The sequence below is a fragment of the Morchella sextelata genome (genome assembly GCF_020137385.1).
Source record: "Morchella sextelata strain SCLS chromosome Unknown scls_4, whole genome shotgun sequence".
Classification (NCBI taxonomy): Eukaryota; Fungi; Ascomycota; class Pezizomycetes; order Pezizales; family Morchellaceae; genus Morchella; species Morchella sextelata.
This window is the reverse complement of record NW_025408619.1, coordinates 55,468-71,584: the sequence shown is the minus strand read 5'-3', so window position 1 is coordinate 71,584 and position 16,117 is coordinate 55,468. Positions and strand designations below refer to the sequence as shown.

At 43.9% G+C, this 16,117-nt stretch overlaps 3 protein-coding genes across 3 annotated transcripts; 1 reads left to right on the top strand and 2 right to left on the bottom strand.

Annotated features, from left to right (window-relative positions):
- Positions 1–5,884: 5,884 nt before the first annotated feature.
- On the top strand, positions 5,885–7,326 carry H6S33_009946 (uncharacterized protein; the record flags this gene model as incomplete). Its single annotated transcript, XM_044841446.1, has 9 exons — positions 5,885–5,923; positions 6,018–6,064; positions 6,114–6,197; positions 6,254–6,278; positions 6,349–6,362; positions 6,415–6,543; positions 6,599–6,796; positions 6,852–6,985; positions 7,037–7,326. 9 exons carry the CDS (start codon positions 5,885–5,887, stop codon positions 7,324–7,326), a joined length of 960 nt encoding a protein of 319 aa, XP_044697089.1.
- Positions 7,327–10,123: 2,797 nt separating this feature from the next.
- H6S33_009945 (uncharacterized protein) lies at positions 10,124–10,588 on the bottom strand (the record flags this gene model as incomplete). The annotated part of the gene is made up of 1 exon (XM_044841435.1): positions 10,124–10,588. The coding sequence occupies one exon, from the start codon at positions 10,586–10,588 to the stop codon at positions 10,124–10,126; it is 465 nt and encodes a 154-aa protein (XP_044697088.1).
- Positions 10,589–10,659: 71 nt separating this feature from the next.
- H6S33_009944 (uncharacterized protein) lies at positions 10,660–10,959 on the bottom strand (the record flags this gene model as incomplete). The annotated part of the gene is made up of 1 exon (XM_044841424.1): positions 10,660–10,959. The coding sequence occupies one exon, from the start codon at positions 10,957–10,959 to the stop codon at positions 10,660–10,662; it is 300 nt and encodes a 99-aa protein (XP_044697087.1).
- Between the last annotated feature and the right edge of the window lie 5,158 nt (positions 10,960–16,117).

Below are 16,117 nucleotides of genomic sequence, written 5' to 3'. Positions count from 1 at the left end.
TTCCATCCAATATCCCAGAGATATAGAGTCTCCTGAACCCTTTGTTTCCTCAATTTCTCTTCTCGATACCGACTTACATCAAAAACAGCGCAACAGTACCTGTAATTTTACTCGGAAAAAGCTTTCGGACACATGTTAGAACGGTGAATAATATCCATTGAGGATACGGACGTTCTTACCAAATCTTGGCACGATAGCATCCACAGGATTGCCCTGGTCTCCACTGCTGGGAGAGGAAGCGTTGGGTAAAGTGAATGGTTATCTATCCAATCATTTGAACCTTCAAGTTTGGCGATTTTGTCTTCGAGTATGGCAAGGCCAAATCTGCCCACTGTCTTAAAACGACGAAGGGCTCCTTGGGAATACAGTCCTACGGTAGCACAAAATACGCACTACATTACACTGATCAGTAGATTAAACTATGTTTTAGATTATAGACTTATTCATCCTCCCATGCTTTGTGGCATAGACTGCAATCAGAGTCTTCGCCGGTGGCAAACATCGTTTATTCAGAGATATATATCCCTGATTGATGGGTCGATTTGTGAATGACTACGGCCACTACTACTGAGGGAAACCGCGTATCGATTGCTCCCAATACCTTTCACACACAGTCTTAGTTAATTTAAGGCGAACAAGACGCTCATGACCTTTGGATATCACTTTGTGTTTTATATATCTTTGAGCACGATGAAGTCTCCGAACCTTCCGACTCTTCATCCTCACAATCCCCATAAAATATGATATGCCATTGAGATGCATATATATATATGAAAGTACTATATATATGGCTATCACCTATCTCAAAGCTAACGTATAATTAGGATGCCTTCTTTGAGGCGAGTTGGTAATCGATGATGTTGATTCACTCATGATGATGATGATGATAATGGGGATGATGATGATGATGATGATGATGATGATGATGATGATGATGATGAAATGACCCGGTATGGATTTGTGCAGTTATCATGGAGCCCGGAGCACCTTCCATGTTGGTGTGTCTGTCAAAGGTTCTGGCTGAACATCAGAATTTTTACAATGACTGCTGTATCCCGGTCATGGTTATGTGCTTTCTCTCATCTCCATTTACGCTGGAGGCGTCATATATAAAAGGGATCAATTCTGATCTAGTTCGTGAGGAATAATGAAGAGGGAAGCCATCGCCACCTAGCTTTATGGTTGAGACACTGGCATACGTGTTGTAATATGCTAGAGTATCACTACCGGGTTCAATTGTAGATGTGAATTCTAGTTTATTGAGCCTCTCAAATATATAACCTTTCACGCTAGTACCTATTTTACCCGCTTCTGTTTGTCCCGACTATTGATCCGCGTCTCCTGTTCCACTCAACCTCTCCTCTCCCGTCGTCTCTCCTCTCGGCGCAAAAGCTGGGCCATCGTGACCACATGCATCCAGGTATCCAGTCTTCATTTCCGTTCCTGTTTGTCACAGAATCCTCTAGCAATCGATATGTATGAATACATCAACCTATAATTATAATTTGGAGTTGTGGCTCACCAGTGGTAGCTCGCTTCGAATACCGCGCTATTCTTAACGTCACCAGTGACGATGTATAGACTGGATTGTTATTATTACTAACGACCGTTTGTGAGCTTGGTTTTATTCCTCTCAAGATAAAGAATGTTGATTATTTCGACTACATATTTGGTGTGAAATGAACATCACGTGCAACCGAAGTAGCTGCTTGTATAGCTGTATGAGTAGGAAGCATTGCATACGCGACGACAGACGGACTGCAGAAGGAGGATTACAGTGGCACTGGAGATACGGCCATTGAAAACAACTGTCGGAAGTTGATTCTGACAATGTGTATTAGGTTCAATATCTACGCACGCGAGAACCTATCAGGTGGTCTAGGTTCAGAGTGTCAGTATTCAGGTATAAGTATCAAGCCTTTAGTTCAGTTTATAAAACCTAGAACCTTTTCTCGAACTTGCTCTGACTACCATTGTGGAACTCTAGAATACTAAGTATCATATGCGCTCCCGGAAGCTGAATATAACATTTGATGTAGTCACAGAGCCGTCGAATACTTTTCTACAACAAAGATAGATGTCGCCAATCCTAGTTCAGGGACCTATGAGACCGAATGCCTCAGAAGCCAATTACCACACCTATACTATACGAATGTGTCTAAGGCACGGAATCTGAAACAGCTGTGGAAGGTTGTGACTACAAATGGAACTGGTTTCACTTCTATATATCCGACGCCTAGCCATTCGTCATGGAAAGCTGGATATATTTCACACTTATTATCCTAATGTGTCCGCTTGTGCTCACTTAATCAAGCATACGCACAGGGAGCGGTTGATACGGGCGCAGTACGTTCGAAGGATTTTGCATAGTAAGCTGATACATGCATCGGAGTTCTTCTCGCACAATCCGTCCGATAATAGGGTCTCTAGGAAACCCGCCTCTGCGAACAAGGTCAAAGTCGAATATATGATACCCTACCGTTGAATATATCTACTGAAGGTTCTTATATAAATTTAAGCCGATGTTATAATAATAAACGAGGAAATTTCTAGACAGGGGCATCGGATAGCGGTGTGATCAACAGAAGTAGTAGGTTGCCCGTGTGAATCCGGCTCACTGTTGTGTCTACGATAACACCAGGTGTAACAGTCGCAACGGTTGGTGTGACAGTACAGTTTTACTGTGGCGCGTGAGTCGGCGGTAAGGCATCGACACTATTATTCATCAGCGTCAGAGGAAATGACCGTAGGTACAACTTAAACTGCAGCGGCAGACGCCCCTACTGGGTAACCGTGAGCGTGCGCTGGGCAAAGTAAATAATGCAACCAGCCATATGCGGGGGAACGCGGGGCACAGCTCACATCATTTCCTTTTGCGACAAGGCAAAGGTCCCGAACCGAACCAAGGATCGGACCGATGCAAAACCGGTTTTCGAATGGATCCACGTTGTAGAAATATCCGCGAGTATTTCTTTTTTCTTTTTTCTATGTATTTTATATATGTAAGAAAGCTGATAACTGTAGGTACATATACATATACTCTACGAGTGATGGGGCATGATGAGTTAGGTGGCTAACCCTAACCCTGCAGTGGAAGAGTGCGTATGGGAAAATCAACTGAAGTCGAAACTTGAACTTGGCCGCGCGAGTACATGTACTTACACGTAGGTACACTCTTTCACGCCTGCTGTGTGGCCACAGCTTGCAGCACCCCAACTGGTACGGGCGAAAGCAACCTTATCATATCGTTACAAGTTTTTTTACCATCGATCCTAATCCTAATCATATCATCAGATCAGTTTTCCCTGCGATGCAGGCTTTTGCTCGAGTACTGATCCCGGCGTTTGATAGCTTAGCGGCGCCTGATTGATCTGAGATCAACTTCTGACTGGATCTCCACCACCACCAGCATTATGCCTCACCACGTAATTTTCAGATGTTCGCGTTATATAAGTCTCCGAAACCACCGAAAATGTGAGGAGAAACTCAAAATTCAAGTCTGTGGCTGTCCGATTAAGCACTGAATTATAAAATAAATACAACCTAGAGCTCATACTTCCTGATCCTAAAAGATTCATGTGGATTGCTCTAGATGAGCGATCTTCTCTTGACGGACCCAGTCAGTCAAGTGAATGTCGATATGGAACGAGGAGGTCTCGGAGTATAAAGAAAAAATCAAATCGCCTTGATGAGAATTGATCTGCATGGACTGCATGGAGCATAACTAACCACCTTTTCACCGCCAAGTTTGTGGAGCTGCCGGCCATGTTGCCGAGCGGAGGGGTGCGGGAGCTAGGAACGGCTCTCGACCTAGGGGATCATCGACACCCACAACATCATCGTGGACAGCTACCTAGGTATCAACAGCCTCTGCTAGTTGAGATTTTCGTGATAACTGAAGGTAGGTATGTTGCTGTACGTCTTGGTAACCCGTATAAGTGGTTCTCGGGACAGCACATATGCCAGACCGAAAATACGGGACTTGTAGGCCGGGGGATATGCCGACGCATATTGGCACCGATTTCCTGAGTAGTGGAATCTGGGAACGCCCATGGCCCAGGGGGGGGCAGGTTGGATTACACTTCCAGACAACCAGAGTGTAGAGTGAATCTTGTCCGCAAATATGCTTATTCCCTACAGGGATAGCCTCGCGGGCTGCGGTCTCACTACATACACGTTGAAAGTGTCTTCTAGAGTAGACGAGTATCATACTACCTACTCTAAACTCTCCATAATCAAAATATATGCGCTATTATCCCGCAAATATCTCTACTTCCGGGAAGGCGTCTCGAAATACGTGTTGAAAGTATCTAGACAGAGCACCTAGGTAGGTACATACACACCTACTTATTTCTGCGGAAGATGAACTTAAAACGAGGCAACTCAAGTGCTCAACCCCTGGTCGTCAAAGTTAAATACGAGATACTACCTGTCTCATGTCGTGAAGTTCACGATGTTGATGTCTCGGGGACCTTGGTCAGCCTGGGAGGAGGCGCTGACCACTATGTATTTGGAGTCGGGAGAAGTGATACTGGTGTGTCAGTAAGGCAAAGAGAAGAGAAAAGACATCTCCGGGTGTCAGTTCTGGCCATTTCTGGGCATACAGAAATTAGTGATCACATCAACGTTTTCAAAAGAGCCTGCATGTCTCTACCAAGAACATTGACTTAGCGAGACGGTTCGCGGCTATCCCTCTCACTGGGGCAGCGTGTGAAGAGAAAAAATGTCTTCTGCAGCGACTGTCAAATCAGGCTAAGAGCCGAGCAACGTGCAGGATCGGTGGCTTGAAATGCTGAAGCGAGCATTTAATGTGAAGTACATGTAGTCAGGTCACGCCTGCATGCACCAGGAGTAAGATGTGACCTGTCACGTCTGTCTGTAGGCTGGGAATACCAATGATCTGGTGCCTTATTGCTGGGACTGGATCTCTGGGTGGTAAGTACTGTAGAGTAGTTCTTATGTATGTAGGTACATAACACAGAGTTTTTAACCTCGAGTGGGATTCCTTAATATTTTCTGTGAAAGCTATCTCGATATATCGAAAAGCTTTTCCTTCACTAAAGTTAAAGAAGTAATGGTAGCAACAAGTAACGCCTGGGTAATCCTCGAAAAGATTAATATGTATGTACCTAAATGGCGGCTCGATCCGCAAGTTTATGTAGGTACTCTGCCTTTCTGTAATAGTGAAATTTCAATGTCTATTCTGGGCAGAGGCGTTTGCATAATATGTTACTCTACCTGTGGGGTCCGCGGGTCTAAGCATCTATAGTACGCTAGGTAGATTACGTTTCTTGCATTAATTGCATTATGTACTCTATGTACGTACATTTCAGTGTATCTCCTCTTAGAGAAGAGTAATTCCCGTGCCTATATGGAGGAACAGTTCAATATCGCTATTCCACGGCGGCCGGCACCCCGCTTATCGTACTAGAGAACACTAAACCATACTTTAGGTACTCTACCTTAAGTAGATCAACAGAGTACCCTTCCCTGCTCGCGGGAGTATATATCAAGTTTCACAACGCCCACCGGCTGGGTTTGGCTCCGGGAAGCCTTAAAGCACGGGGACTTTGTGGATCTCCCTCACCCTCGAAAGAAAGGTTTCATTGGGCAAAGTAAAGAAATACACGTCTCCTTTCGCCGCCTACCAGCATATGGTCGTGTAACAACGCGCTCGACTCACGTTGGGCATGTACATAACACATATAACTTGAACTACATAGTATTTCCACCCACACCCCACTTGCTCACATCTTTTGCTTCATAAATAAGAGCTTCTCTCTTCTCCCCAGCCCATGAAAATCCAATTGTTCTGAACCAGAGAAGCAACAATAAAGAAATCGACTCCTGAGTTTACCAACAATTGAAACTTGCATCATTAACAATGCCAGCTGGTGACTCGCAAAGAATCGCCGTCGACCCTGTAAGTTAACCTTGTGTTCACATGTAGTCTTTTATTTCTCTCCTTACTTTATGTTATTTGCTTTGCCGCGGTCTAACAAGTTGTCTTTTACTAGAGAGCCCAAGGTGATCACGACGAAAGCTCCGACTATCTGAGTGGATCGTAAGCTGCCTCTTCTGTATCTGCACTAGCAGAGGTACTGAATCTTTAGTGAATACTCAACAGAATCTCTCTCATCGTCAATCTTCGAGTATCGGTATGAGAATGGTCGTCGGTACCATGCTTACAAGGACGGGTATGTGTTTATTCACGACTTCGTACTGAAAGAGATACAAACTGACAGGTGGATAGAAACTATATTCTGCCGAACGACGAGGTAAAGATCCAATATGCTCGAAGGGGCGCGTAAGCAGATGAACTAACTATTTCTTTTGATTATTCTATAGAAGGAACAAAATCGGTAAGTCCTCAAAATAATAATACACCTTAGAAAATATTAACGGAATACTCAGTCTTGACATCATTCACCATATCTATCTTCTCATGTTAAAAGATGAGCTACACCTAGCCCCCCTTGAAAACCCACAACGCATTCTCGATCTTGGCACTGGAACCGGTATCTGGGCCATGGATATGGCGGAGTAAGTCCACAATAACCCTTTTGACCCTGTGAAGGAAGTCATTAATACCATGCAGACGATACCCATCGGCAGAAGTGATCGGTACAGATCTCAGCCCGATTCAACCTAGCTGGGTCCCACCAAACGTTCATTTCCAGATCGATGATGCCGAGTCAGACTGGACATGGGAGGAGAACTCGTTCGATTTTATTCACTTGCGCCATCTTAGTGGGGCAATCAAAGATTGGCAGAAATTGATGGAACAGGCGTTCAAGTAGGTTGGTCTCTTCTATTATTTCGACTAGGTTGGTGCTGATTACCGTGGATAGGTTCTTGAAGCCTGGTGGTTACATTGAGATTCACGAGTACGACATGGGCTTATTCAGTGACGACGGAACATTGCCGGAGGATCTGTGGTTATGGAAGTTTTATGACCTTGTCAACAAAGCCGCTAACAAGAACGGTATCTTCTACTCCTTCCTGCCCTTTAGTCACCGGTATTGACAGTTTACAGGTCGCGCATTCCAGATAGTATCGAACATCGAGTCCCTCCTTAATAGCGCAAGATTTGAACAGCCCGATTACAGAATGTACAAACTGCCGCTTGGCCTCTGGGCCGCGGACCCAAAGATGAAGGAGATTGGTGCATACCTACTGCTGAATGCCGAGTCGGCGTATGATGCGTTTGGTATGGCGCTTTTCACGAGAGAGCTGGGCATGACGGTGGAAGAGGCTCGGGAGATCGTGACAGGTGCCGAGAAGGACTCCCGAAATAAGAAGATCCACGCATATTCTAAGCAGTAAGTGCTCCTTCAATACAGCTCGGGGGGAAAAGGAATTGGAGGCTAATATATATGGTGTGTAGGCATTTGTGGTGGGCGAAGAAACCGGAAACGCAATGTTAGGGGGGCGTTCGGGAGAAGATTAGGGTCTAGGAAGGAATGTTAAAGGTCTTGTGTGTGATATGAGTTCTTATAGTGTTGTGGTTATTCAATACCACATTCGTTGATTACAAGAAGATATCCAGATCGCGTTTTGAGTGGAATAGGACCACTTAGCGTTCTATGGAACATGGGCATGGTATGGTAAATGAGGTGTGATAGGAAATAGGGAATAGAAATGAGACACATGACATAGCTCCGACTAAAAAGCGAAGAGGTAAAAACGTCAACTTTTTACCAAGATTGTACACAGCTCCCGAACTCTTCAGCTCCACGATGCTTGATCCACATCTATTCATGGTGCCAGGACTAAAATACCACTTCTTAATAAGCAGAGTTTTAGGAATTCTCACTTTAAGCGGAGTCAAGGCTTTCAATAAGTGGCATTTACTTTGATCCTGACGTCGACGCAGCGAGTAACGCTGACGTGACTATCTCTTTGGCCGTCAGTCCAAATCAAAACCGTCACCAAACGTGATATTGTTTTCTGAGATACATCACCGTCGAAATGGGGAAAAAAATAATCCTCCAGTAACGATTTACTACAAATAAGGCTTGAATAAACATTTTTTGGTAGATTTAGTATTATTTGGATATAAAGCTCTATTTTTTCGAAGGATCTGCCTAAAATAAGACTTGTATAAGCCTCATTTTACCTATCTGCATTAAATTTAGATGATTATAATAAACCTTTATACCAGATCTCTCATATTCATTAAACATGGTTTTTTGGTGAATGAGGCTTATATAATGCTTATAATTCAAATTTTACTAGTATTTTATTAGTTATCTAGCGTGTATATGAGTTCCAGCACCAGAATTTCAGTCCTCTGATGATTCAGTGGGTAGTATGAGGTATATGCTACCTACAAGTTTCGGGGTTCAACTCCCCCTTTTTCTTTTTCAACTATTATTGACATAATTATTATTATCAAATAATCATTTTTGTAGCTAATAATTATCCAATCCAAGAGCTTAGTAAACAATTATATAGGAAATAAGCGTTATCTATCAGTATCGATTATTTAAGCTTGTACTAACCATTATTTTTTCCCCGTTTCGACGTTGAAGTACTTCTAAAGAGTGAAAATGAAGAGCGAAGAATGTATAGTATAACTGATAGAAAAAAACAAAGGAGAGCAATCGAAAACTCTCTCTTTATAGTTACAAAGCTAAAGGTCAAACTATCGCTAGTGTAATAGCACATATAGCATAGAAGCATGTCTAGTTTTTACAATGAAACGTTTAACAATAGAATTGTTGACAATGAACAACATGACAATGTAGCAACGATTGACTATAATTAGTAGATATAACATTAGGTGCTCTGTTCAACTCATTAGTCATTGAGTTATCGTGTATCTAGTCAGAAAAGTGAGTTGGAGTCGGAGTTATATCAGTATTCCAATCAAACTACAGGTGATTGCAGTTGACTGTGCCAAACAATCGAATTCTAGAGGGTTGGATATACTGTATGGGCTATAGTCGACTATAGTTTTCACGTCAAGCTGGTCCATACAAATTGAGGATAGATTGCAAGCACTATATAGTTAGGAATGCCTTGACCTGGAGTGCCGAACATGCACAACTTCAGGGCTTAATAGCAACCTACTACAATGAGTAAAAATAAAAGTCGTTCTCTTGACTCATAGAGAAAATAGTGTATATGGATGTAACAGGTGGGAATTTGGTAAAAAGGTATTTGGTGGAGACCCTATTTCATCTCAAAGATGCGTCTTTTTGGAGAGAAATAGTACAAATGTCGCTGAAAAATTGCCTATTCCAGCCAGAAGCAAGGACTAATTACAACGCTTGATACCGGATTAGGAAGGTACTCTGCTAAGTCATTTTGATCCATTCTCTAATTTCTCTACTATTCTACTATTGAGATTTATCTACAATTTGCTAGTGTCCCCTGTAAATTCTCCTTCTAAATACTTTAGCTCCGTAAGTACATCATTCCGGATAAGTGATCAAAATTCTCATATAGTCTCAAGGGGGCGAGTAGCGAGTATTCCGCAGAGTACGATCCAGGTAGTAGGGGGCGGTGGGGGAACTTGTGATAGGGGTGTTCAGTGACTCTAGCACTAGTAAGGGTCAACGAGACAAAGGGAGCAGCAGCACGGTAGTCTTTTTGAGTAAAGAATAGGAAATAATATTATATAGTAATAGACAGCGTAGGTACAGGAGACGTTGCGTATCAGAGGAAAGAAGAGAAAGAGAACAGAAACAAGGGCGAAATCTCCTAATCTACCTAAGGAAATCTCAGCGATGACGAATCCAAAGTAATTGATACTCTTGCGATCAACAGAACCCGATAGAACTCAATAGAAGCTTTCTGACTAATCCAACTCCTCGTAAACTAGTGTCTTAACTAATCGATCTATGACACTAGCCCCTCCCTTCAAGAGCGAGCTCTTGTGAGCCTTAACCTTAACTTTTACTCCCAATGATGCAGGTTTATCGGGGTAGTGTGTATGGAAAATATCAATGGAGGAGGTATTGTTGTGTTATATGTCGGGTTCTCAGGTGGGGTCAGTGTAGCCTGTCTATTTAACAAAATATTGCAGGCCGTTATTTTTTGTTTTCCGTGAATCCAGAATTTCTTCGATCGCGTACTCCTCTTCCTATTCAACGATAATAGTTGATGGTGGTTGGGTTTACTCGGGAACGGAATCATGTGCAGCGAGGTCTAGCAGCGATACATGGAAAACGGGGTGCATTTTCATGTTCCTAGGCAGGTCGATTCGGTATGCATATGGCGATATCATTTCTTTGACAGGTAACGGGCCCAGCTTCTTCCAGCCTAGCTTTCGAGAATTACGGGCAGTTCGGATATTTTTTGCTGAAACAAACACTATATTGCCGACATTATAGCACCGGCCAGGCATTTGTTTGGCATTAACAGCTTCTTTTTGTTGGTCTTGCGCCGTGCAGATAATGGAACATAGGTGTTCGTGGAGCTCTTTCATCTTCAAAGTAAAGTCCTTAGCATTGAGGCTCGGTGGGGTCCTATCAAGTGGCTTAATCGTAACTGTATACTGGGGGTGGAAGCCATAGTTTGCGAATAATGGTGTAGATTTGGTAGATGCGGAAACTTGGTTGTTGGCGGAGAATTCTGCCATAGGCAGCCAGTTTACCCAATCGTCTTGTTGATAATAGACGTATCCGCGTAGGTATTGTTCCATCACGGCGTTCAGTCTTTCAGTTTGCCGTCGGTCTCAGTGTGGAAGACATTGGACATTCTTGCATCAATGCTGAGGTATTTAGAGAGAGCCTTCCAGAATTTAGCTGTAAATTGCATGCCGCGATCGGAGGTGACATGTGTGGATAGCCCATGGAGTTTCCAAATATTTCGCAGGTATAACTGGACGACGTCTTCGGAGTTGACGGTGGTGTTGCAGGGTAGGAGATTTCGCATCTTTGTTAAATGGTCAACAATTACCATGATTGCATCGTATCCTTGGCCCTCCGGTAGACCAATAACGATGTCCATTGATACCTCTTGCTATGATTTTTCAGAGATCGGTAAAGGTCGAAGTGCACCGAGTTTTCAATGGGTGTTGGGTTTACTTCCTCAACAGGTGAGGCAGTTCCGAATATAGCGCGCAATATAATTCAGTATAAGGGGTCAGTAGTAGTCTCGACTAATGAGCTCAAATATGCTTTTGCGTCCAGGGTGTTCGGCGGAGACAGCGTCGTAGTAAAATATGAGGATCCAGAGTTTAAGAGGGTCGTAGTCAGGTACATATATGTTACCTCGGTAGAGCAATCGGCCTTCCACCTCGGTGCATTCCGCGATTGATATGTCTTTTGATTGTCGTTTACCTTTGTTCCACATGTCCAGTATCTTCTATGGGAATAGGTCAGTGTTGTATCTTTCATAAAATAGTGTGCTCAGGGAGGCGTTCTTTTCAGCAGGTTCATTTAAGAAAGAACCCGCCAGGAAGCTTAGCTTTGTTTCAGGATTCTCCTTTTCAGTATGACTTGACTCTGGTGTAATTACCGTTCATCTCCCTCTCCAGGGAGATCTCCTGATCTCCTTTTCAACACGTCCAGTTTCCCTCCTTATTTCCCTGGTCGGTACTTGATGACAAAATTGAATCATGATAGGTATTCCGTCCAGCATGCTTGTCTCCAGTTGAGTTGTTTAGTACTCATAAAGTATTCGAGATTCTCATGATCGGATATGACAGCAATTGGGTATGCAGCCCCTTCAAGTTCCGGTCACCATTCCTCGAAGGATCGAATAATCGCCAGTAATTCTTTGTTATAAATCTCGTAGTTGCATTTGGTGGGGGAGTGCTTCTTTGAGAAGTATGCGACGGGTCAAAGGGTACCATTATCATCGTATTGGGAGAGTACACTGGGAGAGAGATAGACAGATGCATCAGTTTCCACAGTAATTTCCTTCTCGGGGTCGAAATGGATGAGGATCGGAGCGGTTATGAAGGCTTTCTTCAGGGCGTTGAAGGCAGCTTGGTATTCAGGTATTCATTCGAACGATATGTCGTTGCGTGTGTAACGGAGCCATTTCAACTGTCTGGTGTATGAGTACACACAGGGCCCGGTTACATGCTGAGAGTTATTGTTAGAAGCCAGTTGCATGGTGATATGCAAGTACCGGCAGTGTGGTTAGCTACCAGCTGTTAGAATAACTACATTCCGGGCGCTAGGAAGGGGATCTATTCATGGGAGCAATGACTGACGAGTCTATGCCTCGCCAGTGTCTAGAAGACTGGCCAGAGTGAAGCTCTGATTGCCCGGTGATCCTCTATATCCTCCGAGCATTGTAAGTCAGCCGAAGTGCAGGGGCTATGCTTAGGGAAAGTCTAGGATAAGGGAAAAGCTCTACAGCAATGATTAAGCTTACACCTTAGCGGCAGCTCATTCATGCAGGCCCTCGGTTGTGAGACAACCAAGGCTGCAGGTGTTAGAAAGTCTTTGACTAAGGGTGGTGGCCTTGAGTATCGGAAACACCTGTTGACGCTTAGAGAAAAGCGGAGTAGTGGTGGTATTGTTTCCGGTACCGAGGAAAGGCTTCACCGGAACTTAGTAAGGAGTTAGGAGCAGAGAATAGAGGCCTTCGGAGTATAAGTACTCAGGTTCATTCTCGCCCTTCAGTCCTGTTCTCTCCAGTCTTCATCAGAAAGAAAAACCAAGTTTCTATCGTTAGCAGAGCCCTTAAAGATTATTGAATTCTAGCGATAGTATCTTTGAATAATCTGCAACCTGATTTTCTATCTTGCACGGCCGTCTCTATTCTATCTTATTCTATTTTCTCTTAGAAGAGACCCCCGTTACAGCGTGTAAGTCTGGTAAGGGGAGAAGCCAGTTCAGAGAACTCAGGTATCAATCGGCGGTAAAAGTTGGTGAATACCAGAAATGCTTGCACATCCTTAAATGTTTTGGGGACGGTCCAATTCTTCACTATACCCAATTTCTTTGGATACATTTTAATGCCGTTGGGTTCGATTACGAGGCCGAGGTAGGTGGTGCTTTGCGTATGAACCTCGGATTTCTCTGGTTTCACCAGTACTCCATTTCTTTGTAGGGCTTCCAGGACTTTTCCGAAATGTACCTGATGTCCCTCGCGGCTGTTGCTATAAATGAGAATTTCGTTAAAGTAGGTTGTACAGAACATGTAGAGGTAGCCACGGATGCAATTGTTGATAAAGTGCCGCAAAGTGGCTGGCGCGTTGGTGAGGCCGAAAGGCATTACCGTGTATTCGAAATGCCCGTAACACGTACAAAAGGCTGTTTTCCATTGCTCACACTGAGCTATTCAGATCTGGTTATACCTTTAGGGAAGGTGGAGTTTTGTGTACTACTTAGCTTTAGAGAGGTGGTCGAGAGTTTCCCGGATGAGCGGCAGTGGGTAGCGGTTTTTGACATTAAGTTCATTGAGGCAACGATAATCGATATAGAGATGGAGTGTTTCATCGGACTTTTTAACAAATAGGATAGGGCCACCGACGAGAGAAGAGGTGGCCTGTATGAAGCTCCTTTCAAGGTTGTCCTTTATGTATTGCTTGAGCATGATGAGTTCCTCGCGGGACATACCATAGAGTGGCCCGAATGGGCGCTCTTTTCCTTCCTTGAACGGTATCTTGTTGTCATAGGGACAGCGTGGTGGCATTCCGTTAGCGAACCTCTCGTCCATTATCTCGTGGAACCTCTTGTATCGGGTTGGAACTCAGTTTCTCCAGTATTCCTTGGGGGCCTTGCCCATGGCTTGGTCGATTTCCTCTATAGTTATGCTGAAGATTTGGAGTTTGTCCCTTCGAGCAAAAGGGCAGAGGGTGGCTGAACTGGTGAGGTGGAAGTGGGGTGGTGGTACAATTCCTTTAATGGGAATAGGTATTGCCGAGGAGTTGCACTTGTGCTTGCAGTATTCGGAGTCGAACAGTATGCTATTGTCTTTAAACCATAGTGTGACGTCATGTAGTTGAAGCCAAGGGATCCTGAGTATGAGTGGGCAGGAGTCAGGTTTGCTGTCGAAGAAGGTGATAGTTTCATGATGGGAGTTGATTGATAGCGGCAGTTAGTACAGGTGGATCCATCAGCAAGCTGGTGTATTACCCAGGGCGCATCCCCTTCATCATGTCAGACATTCCGTGCTCTGAGCATCTAGCGCGTCTGTCACTGCCCATGTATACCGCTCGAGCGCGGCTCCAACCCAGGAGGGCCTATCCTTCCGGCACCGCCAGGAGATATAGCTTATATCTGGAGGGCACTCGCCAATGCTCTGCTCACCTCGGCCACCATGAGATTACCTCCACCTCTGGAGACGCTAGGATGGAATGACCTCATCCACAGTGCCTATGAAACTTTTGCTTCTTTTGATTACATCAGTAGTATCATCTGAGTACTTTCTAATGCTCTCACAGTTTTCTTGAATGCTTTTATGGTACGACGAATACTCTCACATCACAGCGATTTTTCTCACGGCACCGCGAATACTCCCACGAATGCTCCCCCAAATGCTCACCTGAGTGCTCCCGCAAGTGCTACCAGAGTATCGACCAATGCTCAAAGAGTACTCAAAAATGCTCACAGAGCTGAGGCATTTGTCATATCCACTCAAGGTGAGGCAACCCTTACTTTGCCCCCTTTGTATTGATACGCTGTCATAAAAGGATAGAAAGGCACCAGTCCCTCAAATGATATCTACCGTGGGTATCCTCAATGCCGCTGTATGGTCAGTCATGGGATACTGATATGAGCCTTGTCCTGTACACTTGTGACAACTAGCTAATCTTTGATATGGATGTATGTTTCTGTCAATTCGTGAAAGGCATAATTAGCCTTGAGGTTGAGGCCATGGTACAGCTCATCTGAAAAGCTCAATGTCCATGCATAAGCAGCAAATATAGACTGGCATTGCCCTGCTGGAGCGAGTTTGCTGGATAACCAAACTCAGATACTGAGTGGCCAAAACTTTACCTCCTCCTTCCAATCTGCATGCATAGCAGAACAACACGGATTTTGAATTAGAGAGTCCAATTGGGACTAATATTCTCAGAGTACTCACGAATGCCCTCATGGCTTTGCAAGTATTCAACTATATTCATTCCATGTATGCAAGTCTATCCTAGTATTTACCAACCAATTACTTATCTCCACCTCAAATAAATGGGCGATTCCCAATATACTCCGAATATTAACGACTGTTATGGGCTGATTCAGGGAACCTAGTAAGGGGTTCAGAGGTTCTCGATAAGAGAACAGTGGAAGCTGACTCAGAGTCATATAGGTGAAAACTGTTCACCCCATGTGGGGTCAGAATCAGTGTTCGGGATTATTGGGCTTGATACCGATAGATATTAGGCGAGGTTTCTTAACGGTAGGATACCGAAGGAAATGAACGAGAACAGGATCAAACATTTTACGTTATGCAAATCGAGAGCGAGACTGGGACTGGAATCAAGAGGCACAATCAAGAGGTTACGCGATTTGGGTTCGTAGAGGTTTGAAAACAGAAAAATAGAATATATTTTTATGTAACAGAAAGTTCAGATAAGGAGAGAAGAAAGAGAAGACAGAGGGAAAATACAGCTATATATATATCCTTCAAAACCCAATGATTAATTCACATAATGGAAACCCATAGAAAGAAAACCCAAATATAACCAGAATTTCAAAAGAGAAACGACAAACGAAATCCCAATTACTCATCGCTCTCCTTCCTGAACTTCTTCTTTACTCACGATACACCATTAAAATGATCCACATTCTCTTCCGCCTCCTCCTACCAATCTGCAGGAGCCTATGTGAGCTATCAGCGATATCACGATCCTTTGCCTTGAGTAGCTCCACTATACATAGTCTAGGTGCTCACCCCCCACTGTCCCGCAGCTTGAACAAAGCCTTCATAAATCCTGGTAAGCATCCCTGAAATACTCCCCACTCCTCTGAGGATGCTACCGACACCCATACTCAATCCTGTAATATTTTCCTTTTCTAAAAGCTGCGTTTCCCGTACACCTAATATTGTGAACCTCATACCCCTCAGGCTTTTGGAAGATTGGTACCGTAACCTGCAAACATATGAACATCTCTATCCAATGCTCTAAAATGCTCTCAGAACTTCCGGCAAAGCTCTAAGAGTATTCTGCATCTTCTGCATACTACTTTATCAGGCGATATAATTT